The sequence below is a fragment of the Alexandromys fortis genome, unplaced genomic scaffold, assembly GCF_014885135.2.
Source record: "Alexandromys fortis isolate MF-2015 unplaced genomic scaffold, M_Fortis_MF-2015_v1.1 scaffold_309, whole genome shotgun sequence".
Classification (NCBI taxonomy): domain Eukaryota; kingdom Metazoa; phylum Chordata; class Mammalia; order Rodentia; family Cricetidae; genus Alexandromys; species Alexandromys fortis.
In genome coordinates, this window is record NW_026068219.1 from 60,519 (window position 1) to 75,021 (window position 14,503).

Genomic DNA, 14,503 nt, shown 5'->3' on the forward strand with positions numbered 1-14,503 from the left:
TAAAAATTAATAATAATAATAAAAAAACACTTAATACATTTTAAAAGAAAGTCATTTTCTTGAGCCAGTGAGATGGCTCAGCAGGTAGAGGAGCTGTTGCCAAGCCTGACAGCCTTGCTTTGATTCCTAGGCCCCACATTGGTAGAAGGAAGGAGGCTTTTGGAAGTTGTCCTCTGAGCTCCCCAGACTACCATCACAAAGAGAAACCTGTCCACACTCAATACACACATAAATATAATATTAAGGAAGTCATTTTCTTTTTAATAGATGTAAGAAGAATAATGTGCAATAAGGTCACTCCCGTGTACATGTCATTAAAACAGCATCGAAATTGTCTGGGTATATGAAAGGGACGCTGAAGGGAGAGGAAGAGGAGACTACACGTGCAAATAAAGTCAATACATGGAATGTACATGTAGGAAAATATAGTGACCGTACATGACGTACATATGTGTAAATATAGTCAAGGTACACGACGTGTTTGTATGCAAATGTCTTTATGAACCCCATCACCATGTATAATGAATATTATGAGAATAAAATATCACGGAGAGAAAGGTGGGAGATTGTTATGCGGACAGGCTTGTGTGCTTCGACGCTGTCTGTTGCCATTTATATTACTTTCTTGTCAAAGAAAATGCAGGAAGAACAGTCTCGAGTCCCTAACAGCCATCCAAGGGATGTTACGACAACTCCGGCTGGCGTAGTTATGCCCAGCTGCCGCACTACCGCCATGCTGAAGTTGTTTTAGGGTGGTCCGGCATCTCAGCTTTAACTCTTCTTCCAGTAGAACCAACGAAATCTGAATTTTCTATACGGGAGAAACAAACACAGTATAGTAAGAACGGCTATTCCACACATCAATTTACCTATGCTGATGTTTTACTTATTTTTCTAAGTTATTCTTAATTCTTATTTGTGTTTTACGTGGGTGATTTACCAGCATGTATGTCTGTGCACATGGGTGTAGTGCCTACGGAGGCCAGAGGCATTGCATCCCTTGGGAGTGAGGTTACAGGTGGTTCTGTGCCAGCTTGGTCCTCGCGAGAGCAACCAGTTCTCTTAACGCCTGTGCCATCTCCCTGGCCTCTACCAATGTTAACTTAGCAAGCAGTAATCAAAGTTTATTTCAACAAGGGAGAAGGTGAAAAAGCAGAAGGTGAGGGAGGGTGCTCCCCAGACGTTTAAATTTTCTTCTACTTCTCTTCCCTTTTCTTCTTCTGAGTCATGAGTCGGGTATTGTGACCCACACCTTAATCCCAGTAGGGATTTATAATGCAGGGCCCCTAGGTACCCTGATACCAAGAAGGCAATGTTGGGCCGGGAGCCCTCTTCCCTAATTTACCTTCTGACTTCTGCCTCTCATGCCAAGTACACTCTTTCTCACCCCTCACTGCCTCCAGCAAGAGGCTGCTCATTTCATCCCATGGTTGTCCCCACAGACCCTGAGAACTCTGGGTACGGTGCAGGAGGACACTTATACCCAGCACTGAGAAGTGGGACTGGAGGTTTACAGGGGCTTCTGTCAGCCAGTCTAACCCAACTGATGACCTCCAAGCCAGCGAGCACCCATCTCTGCATCTCAAAGGAGTTTCAGTGCTCCGGAAGATGACACATTAGGCTGGCTGTTCTCCAGCCTCCACACACACATGTAGGAATGTGCTTGTGCACACACATACGCAAACGCAAACATACACATCACACATACACATACACACACACACACTCATTTTTAATTTTTTGCTTTGTTTTTCCAGACAGGGTTTCTCTGTGTGTTTCTCTTTGAACTCACAGAGATCTGCCTACCTCTGCCTCCCTGAGTGCTGGGATTAAAGGTATGTGCCACCACTGCCCAGCTACTTAAAATTTTTTTAAAGCCTAATCAAGATACAGTAGTAATGTGGCTGGCATTGTAACATCTTTTATCTCCCACTCTGGAGGCCAAAACAAGCAGATTTCTGTGAGCTGGAGGTCAGCATGGTCCAAATAGCGAGTTCTAGCACAGCCAGGGTTACCTATGTAGAGAGACTCTGTCTCAATAGCAAGAAGGAGGAAGAAAAGACAGGTAAACAGACAGGCAGGCAGGAGGAAGGCAGGAGGCAGGCAGGAGGCAGGAAGGCAGGAAGGCAGGAGGCAGGCAGGAAGGAAGGCAGGAAGGCAGGAGGCAGGCAGGAAGGCAGGAGGCAGGCAGACAGGCAGGAAGGCAGGAGGCAGGCAGGAAGGCAGGAAGGCAGGCAGGCAGGAGGCAGGAGGCAGGCAGGCAGGAAGGCAGGAGGCAGGCAGGCAGGAAGGCAGGAAGGCAGGAGGCAGGAAGGCAGGAGGCAGGAGGCAGGCAGGCCTTGTGAAAATGCGACTGCTTCTCCCTCAGAGCACTTTATCGTTGCTTATTTTATCAGCACAGTTCCTATGTCTCTTCAAAAGTATGACGTTAAACTACTAGGAACATTTCTTAATTTAATAATCTTAATTTGCTTTCATTAATCTCAATTATTTCTTTTAATGTTTTAGAGGTAAATTTGTTTTGTTCTGTTTTGTTTTTATCATCCAAAACAGGTATTTACTGCAGACCAATGGAAAATTATCAAAATAAAAATGTTAATTTTTTAAAAATTATTTTATGTGTGTGTGTGTGAGAGAGAGAGAGAGAGAGAGAGAGAGAGAGAGAGAGAGAGAGAGAGAGAGAGATCAAGTGTTTGGAGAGCCAGAAGGACTTCAGATGCCCTGGAGCTTGAGCCCATGTGATGCTGAGGATGGGTGAGAAACTGGGGTCTGGCAACAACATTGACTGTTCTCAGCCCTGAGCGGCCGATTCTCCAGTTCCTAAAAACGTTAATTTTGAACATTTTATTCACTAGACAAAAATGGTCTCTCGATATCTTTTGTTTTTAAAAACGTTACATTTATCTTTTATTTGGAATTTATAGTGGACTTGTGCACAGGTGGGGAGGTCAGGAGACAGCCTGTGGGAGTCTGTTCTCTCTTTCCAACATGTGGGTCCTGGGATTGAGCTCTGGCCGGCAGGGCTGGCAGCACAGGCCTTTACCTGCTGAGCCATCTCCAGGGCAGGAAGTGTACAGATGCACTCTAGCATTCAAGGCAGAAAGCCCCTGCTCAGGGATCAGAGGACCAGAGAAAATGAGGAGGCGTTTTGTTCTGGTGTCTGGGAAGGGGGCTTTGCGTTTGTTTATTTTAGACTGACTGAGTCTCCCTATTTCACTAGGTAGCCTAGGCTGACCCGAAACTCTCAGTCCTGTCTAGGTTTGTTTGTTTTTGTTGTTTTGAGATAGGCCTTGAACTCTCCATATAGATCAGGCTGATCCGCAGCTCTCAAAGTCAATCTGGCCTTTTTTTAAAAAAGGTTTTTGGGACAGGGTCTCTCTACATAGTCAGGCTGTCTTGGAAGTCACTCTGTAGATCAGGCTGTCCTAAAAGTCACAGAGACCCACCTGCCTCTGCTTCTGAGTGCTGTGATTAAAAACATGCAAAACAATGCCTGTCTTGCTTGCTTGCTTCTCTACTAGATATATCTTTTGTAGCCCAGGCTTTCCTTGAATTCCTCATGTACCTAAAGATGGCTTTGAATTATGGATCTCCATGTCTCTACCTCCCAAATTTAGGATTACAGGCCTATGGCACAGCCATGCCCAACAGGAAGGGATTTTTATAGACTAGTCAGTTAACTAAATTCTTCAGTGAAATCAGAGTAAAAGCTTGGTGCGGCACACTTGGAACCTCTAATGCAGCCACGCTGAATGCAGAGGTGGGACAGATACAAGTTCTAGTCAGCCTGACCTGGCGAGTTCCAGGCCAACTAGAGCTACTCAAGAAGACGCTGAAACAAAATTCAAAGCAACACAACAAGGAAACATAGGACTGAAACTCGCCAAATTCATTTAGGAAGAAAGGTGACTGACGCCAGCTAAAAACCTTTCATTTTGTCTGTTTGGGGCACGTATGTAGAGGCCAGAGGACGACCAGACGGAATCTGGTTTCCTCCTTCCACCTGGCGGGTCTTACCCACCCGGTGAGAACCATTTACAGGGAACTGAACAGATTAGAGAAGGCTGCCAAAGAATGAACCGAAAAGGATGACTGCTGACCAGTCATGGGCTGCTGAGAGCACAGAAGCGTGCCAGTGCAGTGTTGCAGGATGCAGGCTTGTTAGCGTGTAAACCTCCACGCTCACATCCAGCCCGAAGAAAGAGAATCAAGGCTGACAACGGGAGAGGCACCCAAGGCAAGATGTTTTCCATGGCACCAAAGAGAGGGTAAGGCTGAGCAGGATGCAGGGAACTGGGTGGGATTAAAGGTCATCTGATGTTTTTTTTGTTGTTGTTGTTGTTTTTGTGAGATAAGATGTAAAACTAGATCCAAAAAGGTGTAAGAATTGGAAATTTAAAGGGAGAGAGGTGAGGGGGAGGGGAGTTAGAAACAGTTCTTGTTTGCGGGCAAAGCTGCAGCTGGACCAGGGAAACAACAGCTTGCCAAACACAACAGATCAGAGATGAACTTGAATGTTTCGACCTGACTTTGTGGAATTCTCCAGCTGCGGTAACATTCCGCACATTTGTGCCCGGTACTAACACAGCTCACCTGTTTTCAATGGGTGACTAATTAAAAAATGACCAAGACACATAGGAGTTGGATACAGTGCTGCAGACAACCTGAGCCTGAGGCAGGAGCATCACCAGAACCCAGGAACTGAAGGTCAGCTGAGCAAGAAAAGAAACAGAAGGGCTGGAGAGAAGGCTCAGTGGCTAAGAGCACTGGCTGCTCTTCCAGAGGTCATGAGTTCGATTCCCAGCAACCACATGGTGGCTCACAACCATCTGTAATGGGGTCTGGTGCCCTCTTCTGGCATGTGGGCATACATGGAGGCAGAATATTGTATACATAATAAATAAAAAAATATGAACATCACCTGCTGACCTTTAAAAAAAAAACAGAAGGAGAGGTGGGTGAATGCATGTAAACCGTGGCACTTGCGGACTGAAACACTGAGAAAAAACTAGAGACAGGAAAATCACAAGTTCAAGGCCATCCTCAGTTCTATAGGAGATACTACCGCCCCTCCCCACTACACACACACACACACACACACACACACACTCACATACCTCAGAGCAAAATGAGAAACCAGGGGTGGTGATTCAAGCCTGAATACCTGCTGCACTGTGAGTTTAAGGCATGCTGGGTCTACAGAGTAAGACTGGAGGGCTAAGTAGGCGAGGGAGCCTGTCTTGTAAAGAGCTCTCATTATTTGCTTTAATGATAGATATTTTGTGCATACATAAGCTCTATGTATATACAAATACAAAAGAGTGGCAAGTATATTATAAACATGCATTATAGTTAGTTAAGTTATCTATATAAATCTGTTGTCTGGCAAGAAGTTTTATTCCAACTATAGATTAGGTGTGTTAAGGATTTTCTCTGAGCACAAAGACTGGACTAACTGTGAAATTAGTCATTTTCCAGCTGTGTGTAGTGGGACATGCCCATTACCCCAGCCCTCAGGAGGCAGAGGCGGGTGGATTTCTGTGAGCTGAAGGCCAGCCTGGTCTACACAGCGAGTGCCAGGCCTTCCAGGGCTACGTCTTGAGACCCTGTTTCAAACAACAGCAGAAACAAAAACAGAGTCTGTTTTCTGTGTTCGGCTCCCTCCTAACCAGTGTGGAGATGCTGCAGATCTTCAAGTGCCTGCAGGAGCCAGAACCGGAACCGGAGCCGGAACCGGAACCCCTGTGGGAGCTCTCAGGCTGTTATGTTAAGTTTGTACCCCTTGATTAAAGTGCCAAATGTCTTCAAGGGGCTTCTAACTTAATACCAATAAAAACCTAAAGGAGAATGTGATAAATATCTTTAAACATCCAATAAAATTCTGTGAGATGATGGTGGATCTAGGACTTGAGAGAAGCAGGCAGGAGGATCAGGAGTTCAAAGCCAACATGAACTACTTGAAACCTCTCTCTCTCCCTCTCTTTCTCTCTCTCTGAAACCTTGGTTTTAAAAGAATAGTAATAAGGGCCTGGAGAGATGGCTCAGCGGCTAAGAGCACTGGCTTTTCTTCCACATTCAATCCCGTCACCCACATGGCAGCTCACAACAGTCTGTAACTCCTGTTCCAGGGGATCTCACACCCTCACAGACAAACATCCAGGCCAAACACCAATGCACATAAAATAAAAATAAATTAAAAACAAAACAAAATCAGAGGCTGGAGAAATGATTCGGCTGTAAGGACATGTGCTGTTCTTTCCGAGGAACTAAGTTCGGTTCCCAGCACCTGCAGCAGGAAGCTCACAATTGCCTTAGGTTCAGCTGCAGCTTGTGTACACAAACTCAGTTTTACTCACACTCACTGATGAGCGCGCACACACACATACACAAAACTTAGTGGGATGAGGCTGCTCTTCCGGACTGCTCAAATTCAATCCTCAGTGTACACACGGAGGCACACAAACGACTGTAACTCCAGTTACTGATCTGATATTACACATGCTCGTATCCTCTGAGCCATCGCTCCAATCTCCATGAAAACTCAGTGAATCATGAAAGCAAAACAGAAAAATAAGACTCAGGCTCTTAACTTGGTGATGCAGCATTTGGTTATCAAGTACAAGGTCCTGGCTCCTGCAGAGAGGGTGGGAGCGAAGGAAAATGAACTGGACATGAAGCTCAGCTGAATTCTTGCCTCACAGGCTTAGGATCCTGGTTTCCATCCACTCCACGACACCACACACCCCAGGCACACCTCCCACACAACACACAAAGAAAACTGAAAGTGACAGAAAGGTGTGACCCATTGTTTTCCCCACAGAAATCCTCCAAGGTCACTTGCTGCTCTCAGTGGATTAGCCTTGAAGAGGTGTCAGGAAGCGTGGGCTGAGGATAGTGAGGATGCAGACTGGGTACAGGGTTCCACTGACTCCCTCCTTCCACCTTGCTGCTGAATGAGGCGACACGAAGCGTTCTTCCCAGAGAAGCCCTAAGTGTAGAGGAAGAAGTGGCCTCCTAAGGAGAGTTTCTCCATGACGGACAATGGACACAGCAGTTTGGAAGGGATTCTGTGTCAGAGGTGGAGCTGGATTTCAGTTAAAGGCAGAATGGAATGAGGAAGACTGGGACAAATGCGGATGGGGGAAGGGAGCAGCCTGGTCAGGCGAGGCAGAATACCGCCATTTGCATTATTGTTATATTGTATTATATGTATTTGCACTGTTATCCTGGAAAGGGTCTCATTGTGCAGACCAGGGTGGCCTGGTCCTCTCAGAGATCCACCTGCTTCTGCTTCTTCAGTGTTGGGGTTAATCGAATGCACCCCCACACCTGGCAGAATACCATGCTCATTTGAAGAGAAGAGAAGAAAAGAGAGGGCGAAAGCAACTTTTGAGGGTGGATCTCTGGAAACTCAGGCTTCAGATCTTCCTGCCTCCAACTCATGGGTGCTGGGTTATTGATATGGATATAGATACCCCATCTGGTTTAGAAGCATATTTTAAATGCTAAGGGTGATTTATTATTAATCACCCTTACCAAATGCTGAGCAATTTAATATTTATTTTCTTATATTTTTTGTTTATTTTGAGGCAGGGTGTCATGTAGCCCAGGTTGGCCCCGATCTCCTTACTTCATTGTCCAGGGCCTGGAATTATTATGGAGGCTACCACAGTTGACTTAGAAGCACATATTGAATGATAAGTTTAATGAGAATTATTTATTTAATCATTCAATAGATAGGGTTTATGTAGCCCAGGCTAGTCCTGGCCCTCTTACCTTACCTCCTAAGTGCTAAGATTAAAGGTGTGTGCCACACAACACCTGGCTGACAAGAAAGCAACCTAAAAATCTTTTCATAGCCACTGTCTCTGAGAAGGGAAAACGGGCTGTAGGGTGGGGCGTGGGTGGGGCTTTTGCGCTTGTCATTGAGAAGTCTGTCTTAAGGGTGTGTGTGGTTCCAGAGTGGCTGCTCAGTGAAAACAGAGATAGGGCAATAGGAGGAAGTCAGCGGAATCCTGTACCCCGGCTGCATCCTCGTCAGCAGAATCCTGTACCCCGGCTGCATCCTCGTCAGTGGAATCCTGTACCCCGTCTGCATCCTCGTCAGTGGAATCCTGTACCCCGTCTGCATCCTCATCAGTGGGATCCTGTACCCCGTCTGCATCCTCATCAGTGGGATCCTGTACCCCGTCTGCATCCTCACGTTATCCTCAGCTCGCACTTCCTGAAGCCCCTTCTCCTGCCTTCCTGCAGGCTAATCCACTTAGAGCAGCAAGTGATGTTGGGGGATTTCTGTGGGGAAAACAATATACATCAAGGCAATGTGCTGCACGCAGCACGTTTAACTGAGTGGGTCTTCAAGGCTCGGAGTTGTGCAGGGGGTCAGTGAAGCACAGTAGGAAGTGACAAACTGAGAGGAATAAAGATGTCGGGCATGCTATTAGCCGAGCTAGGTGTCGCCGCCAAGGGTTGGATCTGCAATATTTCTGGGATCAGTTTGTTTACCCTATCAAGCCCTTTGTGTTCTTCCTGGATCCTGAGTCAAATGACCGCAAATGATTTCGTCTAAAGCATGCAGAGAATGTGAAGAAATCAAAGTCTCCCTGTGATAGGGGCTACCTGTCCAGAAAGGCGCTCTTTACCCAATAGTCAGCATGTTTTTATTACAAGATATAAAGGCATTGGGACAGCTTAGGTCCCTGAGAATTGCCCTCAAATCGAAGTTGGGACTTGCGATAGGTACTGGCTGAGCAGGACCTTGGGAAGTTATCTTAATATTTATCTTACATAGGCTCTTATAATAATTAGTGGATTCCAACAGGTGACGTTTGTGTACTTGATGTAGGGCTGGTGTAAACACCGAGAAAATGGATGCTGTAACATGAGCAGGCTATAGAGCCACCAGCCACTTTCAGAAAGGTCCTTGCTATTAGGAGGCTTATATTGCTTTTATTCAAATTTCCCCAGGTTTGTAAACTTGGCTTCCGGGTCAAACTTTCCCTTAACTTTGACAAGTCAAATTGCGCTAGTTTATCAAGCTTACTTATTTACAACCCTGATTTTTATAATAGGGCCTTTGTGCAGAAAGCCAAGATGAAGGGTGGCTAACTAAGGACTTGTGTTTGCATTTTGGGGGGCATCTTCTTTGTGTATACAGGGATCCTTTTGCTACTGTGAAAAGCGCCCCATTTGTCTTTGTTATTTATGGAGGAATGCTGGAGGGGGGGGGTGATCTGCAATTCCTCCAGTCCTAAAGGCATTTTACTGCTGTCTTACAAGGTGAGGCTGATCAACACACACCAAAGGCCACTTTAACATATCAAATCCTTCCGCAGCCCATTTCAGTCACCGGTCCTTAGCTTTGGAGAAGCCTCCTACCTACTTTCCTAGGTTCCTCTACCAGACGTGCCTTCCAGAACTCTGATGGGAAAGAGTACTAATGCGTCACAGATCCGAGCACAGAAACCTTGGCTTTCTGTCTCCTCCTCTGATAAATGTTTATTACTGACTTGCTCTTTCTTCGTTTCCTCTCCAGGGCTTTCACCGGGTTTGAAAAGCATGTATTAAACAATAGACATAGCAACCATTCTTTACGCCAGATGAATAGGCCCATAAAAGCTACAGTCTACAGACCAACTGAATAAGCTAATTTAGCAAATGTCTGTGTGCCTTACCCAGCTGGGGGTATCGCTGAGGTAGGCTTTTTTTTTTTCCCCTTAAGACTACTTTAAATGAACCAAAAAGCTAAAGTTAATTACAAATGAGTGTCAAAATATCTTTCTTCCGTCCTTCCTTCCTGCCTGCCTTCCTTCCTTCCTGCCTGCCTTCCTTCCTTCCATCTGTCCTTTCTTTCTTTCCTTCTTTCTTTTTGTCTGAAATGATTTAAACTTGGGCAGCATTGGAGACTAACTGAGCTATAGTGTTCATGGAGGTGTGCTGGAAAAGTCATTGGCCTTTTGGTGAGTGTGAGAAACGCAACGGGAATGGGCAAAGTTCGACTCGGGACTTATCCTTAAAACTACAACCATCAAGACCAGCTCTGTGAAGGAGGCTGGAAAGCTTTCTTGCTGCTGATGCTATTAAGTTGATTTTACACAATCAAGCTTGAAGCATTGCGGCTGCTCTGTCATTGTTAACGGGTTGGGTTAAAATGTCCAAATGCTTCCAAGCCCCCACTGATCTAATAAGAAGCCTGCACTAGGAGCTTCCAGTGTTTCCTAAATACACATTTAAAGATCCTTTTAGGATTGCATTATCCCAGTGCTAGCTTTTCTAAATTGTTAAAATGTTCAAACACACGCAATGCATTAGCCTCATAACCACTCAGACTCAGCAACCATGAGCATCTTCCCATTAACCGTCCCGTTGTCTTCCTGAACTACAAGAGTGGTTTCCAGAGGCCACATGCTCTCGTTCTTGCATGCACAACGTGTCTCTCAAACATTTGCATCCCTGTGAATCACGATCCCATTACAGACTAGGACTAAAGGGCTACCTACCTTAGGGGAAGGGCACTCGGGCATGGAGTGAAACGCATCTCCTCCGGAAGCAGTGGTGTCTGTGTAATTTTCTTTTCCTGGGGAAATTAACTGAAGGAAAGAGAAATAAGAACAATTTTAAAAACACACACAAACAAAGATCTGCTCTGTGGTTATGTACATATGAGGTTAAGCTGTAAACAGATTATTGGGGTGCACATACACACTGGTAATCCCTGACACCCTGGGTTAGAGGGAAGATCTCTATGGGGACATCCTCCTGGCATAGTTTTTCCACAGCGTCCTTGGACTTCTCATCTTATTTAGGAAACTCATGTCCAGGACAGTCTGTGTTTTAGAAAACTAGAAATCAAATTTTTGTATTAGGGATTGAGTAGCAATTGCTACTGGCAGGACAAAAGGACCGGCTACCTTGTAACTTTTGCCTTATGTATGTAAAAGAGTTGACGTGGGGGAGGTGTCTTCATTTGAATAACCTCGGAGAAACCAGAGTTCTAATTCAAAGGCAGTAATTCAAAGGCAGTATCTGACTTTTCAGCCCAGGGCGCACCGAATTCCATCTAGCCAATCAGCTCTGTGGTAACAGCCGTGCGTGTGACTATTGTCATCTTTCTGATGAAACTTGAGGCTACGGCTTTATGTGTCAGAAAACTTATAACAGATACTTTCCTTGAAAAAAAAAAATGAAGGCATCTGGACCGCACACACCCTTTACGTCTTCTCCTTCCTGAAGTTTGTCATGATAAAGACGCAGAGGCGGCAGCCAGCGGGCCAGTTGATCAGCTCACATGGTTGCATCCTGATTTTACACAGCACCAACACAATTCATATTGCCCGCCTCCAATCAACATGCATGCTCTCTTAATACCCTGATTTGGACCTGCCTTTTACCTAAATCTAGGTTTATTAATAGACCAGCATTCTCAGTTCTTTGTGCTTGTAAGGACAGCATACAATAGTTTCAAGACTGATTTTCTTAGAAAAATTGTAAAATATATATCAATATTTTAAAAGGGAGCTACTTAGAAAAAAATGCCCAAATTGTATCTCCCTTCCCCCGCCCTCCCCATGAGAATAACTAACGTGGTTCAGAAATTCTTAGTTATTTCCCCCAGTACTTTTAATTGCTAGTGCACCTAAATCATTCTCATTATAAATAGGCGGCTTAGAGACCCAGAAGTACAAACAGGCAAACAAACAAGCTCCCCAGGCCAATGGTTTCAAAGACCTACCTGGCTTCTGTTCGGTGATAAAAAGAAGACTCATTGCAAAGATAAAAAATACCAAAAAATAATGCTGAAATCTCATTTTTTTTCTTCCTTTTTTTTTTCCTTACACACAAGTGAACAATAGCTCTCCAAGTAAAGAAGCAGTCTGTAAATACTCTGAGCAGTATCTGTCCGGCTCACCCCGCATCCTACAGCCAGACTTCAGAGGGCTGCCAGCGGCTTTTTCCAGAGGAGGTTAATGATCACATCAGACAAGGTTACTGGTGCCCTGGGCTGTGGTCGGAGCTCCCGAGCCTCAAGCCCCTCCTCCGTTCCTCTCCGCTTCGCCCGTCACTCCCCTTTATTTCCATAAGCAAATATTGGTGAAGTGGACCATTCAGGCCTGCAGCAACTTCGGTGGGAAGTCTCCCCCGCGAAAGCTCCAAGGAGAGCGACTCCGAGTCAATCTGTTTACGAAGGAAAATGTAAAACAAGGCACGGCCGGCCTCTTCTCTGCATTTGCATCTGTTTAAACTTTGCATTGCCCATATTGGTCCCACATGCAGAAACCGGTGGAAATGACAGGAAGTTTCTCTTTTGTCCTCTCGCAGAAGGAATGCAGAGCTTTCATTTAAGATTCCCAAATGCTTGGTGCCAACTCTGTTGTAGCGCTTTCTCTTTGCCAAGCCTACTACAAAGTGGTGCCTATTTATATTAAACCTCCAAATGGCTTAATTTGTGTGGGTTTCCATCATCAGAGAGTCCCGGAGTTTAGAGTGTTCAGAAGGAAATCTGCGAAATGTTTATCTTTTTATTTAAGTGCAATTTAAAGAGTAATGGAGATCATTTTCATCTGAAGACATCTAAGAGTTTTCAGAAGTTCAGGCAAGCAGGGCCCAGACACAGAATCAGTCTCTGTTGTAAATGTGTGCGTGGTGGAGTGTCAGGTAACCACAGGCACACAGACCATATTATAGATGGAGAGAATTTCTAGTTCATCTCCAAAGAAACAAAAGGAGTCTAGTTTTGTCTTGCACACATACCAAGAGCTCCTGTTTAAGGGCTTTCTTACCTGTAATAAAAAGCTCTTATATGTGAGAATTATTGTAATTATTTTAAGCCAGAAGGACACGTAGTTCTACTCTGAAATATAAACAGACCCAAGATATTAAATCTAGAGTGCATGTGAGTGGTTGTGAACTCTTATATTTTGTTATATTTGTTATATTTGGTGTCTTTAGAGTCAGGTGGTGGGCACATACAACCTTGGGCTTCTTAAGGTTTGGAATTCATGTGCAATTTGTTTTGATTTTACAAATCAATCTGTAAAATTCCATCTCTGCCTAGTTATGCATTGCAGTTTATACAGAATGTTTTCTAAAACTCTTTAAAACAATTTTTTTTAGAAATTATTTAAGGCCCACTCTGTCGGAAGGCAGAGGCAGGCAAATCTCTGTGAGTTCTAGGACAGTCTGGTCTACATACTGAGTTCCAGTACATCCAGGGCTACACAGCAGAGAGACTACATTAATAATAATAATAATGGTATTTAGTATGTATGGGTGTTTTGTCTGCAGGTATGTCTGTGCACCATGTATGTGCAGTGCCCACAGAGGCCAGAAGAGGGCATCAGATCTCCTGGAGCTGGAGTTACCGACAGTAGTGAGCCCTGGAATGAACCCAGGTTCTCTGCCAGAGTAGAACCTGCTCTCAGTTGCTGAGCCATCTCTCCAGACTTGTTTTATGATTTTTGGCTTTGTTTTCTTTTAAGAATTTTTAATCCAGGAGCGGTGGTGATGCATGCCTTTAATCCCAGCATTTGGGATGCAGAGGAAGGTGGATCTCTGAGTTGGAGGCCAGTCAGGTCTAGAGAGTAAGTTCCAGGACAGGACAGCCAGGGATATGCAAAAAAAACTTTGTCTCAAAAAGCAAAACAACAACAAAACATTCTTTGAATGTATGCTGTGTGTATGTTTGCCCAAGGAGGGCAGAAGAGGACGTTGGATAACCTGGAGTTCAAGTTACAGGCAATTGTGAGCCCCAATACTGGTGCTGAGAACCCAGTTCAGGCCTTCTGAAAAAGAAGCAAGGGCTCTTAAGTACTGAACTGAGTCTTCCACCCGAGTACGCAGTCTTTTTGTGAATGAGATAATGATCTAATCCAGACATCAAACATTGATTTGAAAATAACTCCCAGGTGGGGTGGCATTCACCGTTAATCCCCATAGTTAGGAGACAGAGTGCAGGCAGGTTTCTCTGAGTTTAAAGCCTTTCTGGCCTACACAGGGAGTTTAAGGCCAGCTTGGATTGCAGGAGACCCTGTTCTTACTGGAGAACCTGGGGTTCCCCTTCATGAATTCTTAACCTGGATCAATAAAAGAGTTTTTAAAACAGAATTGAAAGGAAGGTAGGGTTTCTCTGTGGTTTTGGAGCCTGTCCTGGAACTAGCTCTTGTAGTCCAGGCTGGCCTCGAACTCACAGAGATCCGCCTGCCTCTGCCTCCCGAGTGCTGGGATTAAAGGTGTGCGCCACCACTGCCAGGCTCAGGATAGTTTTATTAGAGTTTGATGGATGAAAAGGACAGGGAACGCCAGATGTAAATCTTGGCAGCTGCCCAGACGAGAAAGACGAAGAGGAAGAGAGGAAGCCATGACTCTTGTGTGTGGCCTCACAGTGGATGATGGCAGCAGCTTCAGAGAAAGCAGAAAAGCCTAGAGAGCCACAGAGAGCGTGTACAGGTTTGGGAATGTGTTAGAAAAAAAAAAAAAGAATAGGTGAAGAAAAAGGGAAAGTTAG

At 45.0% G+C, this 14,503-nt stretch overlaps 1 protein-coding gene across 1 annotated transcript; it reads right to left on the reverse strand.

Moving 5' to 3' along the window:
• Window positions 1-240: 240 nt before the first annotated feature.
• Window positions 241-12,213, reverse strand: Apela (apelin receptor early endogenous ligand). The gene is made up of 3 exons (XM_050130543.1): window positions 11,732-12,213; window positions 10,500-10,589; window positions 241-811 (listed from the first exon to the last, which is right to left on the reverse strand). The coding sequence occupies exons 1-2, from the start codon at window positions 11,805-11,807 to the stop codon at window positions 10,501-10,503; spliced, it is 165 nt and encodes a 54-aa protein (XP_049986500.1). The 5' UTR covers window positions 11,808-12,213; the 3' UTR covers window positions 241-811; window position 10,500.
• Window positions 12,214-14,503: the final 2,290 nt, after the last annotated feature.

Coding starts and splice junctions, on each gene's coding strand:
- Apela (XM_050130543.1), bottom strand. CDS start 11,807: ATGAGATTTCAGCATTATTTTTTGGTATTTTTTATCTTTGCAATGAGT. Junction 10,590..11,731: donor TATCACCGAACAGAAGCCAG/GTAGGTCTTTGA, acceptor TCTTTCCTTCAG/TTAATTTCCCCAGGAAAAGA.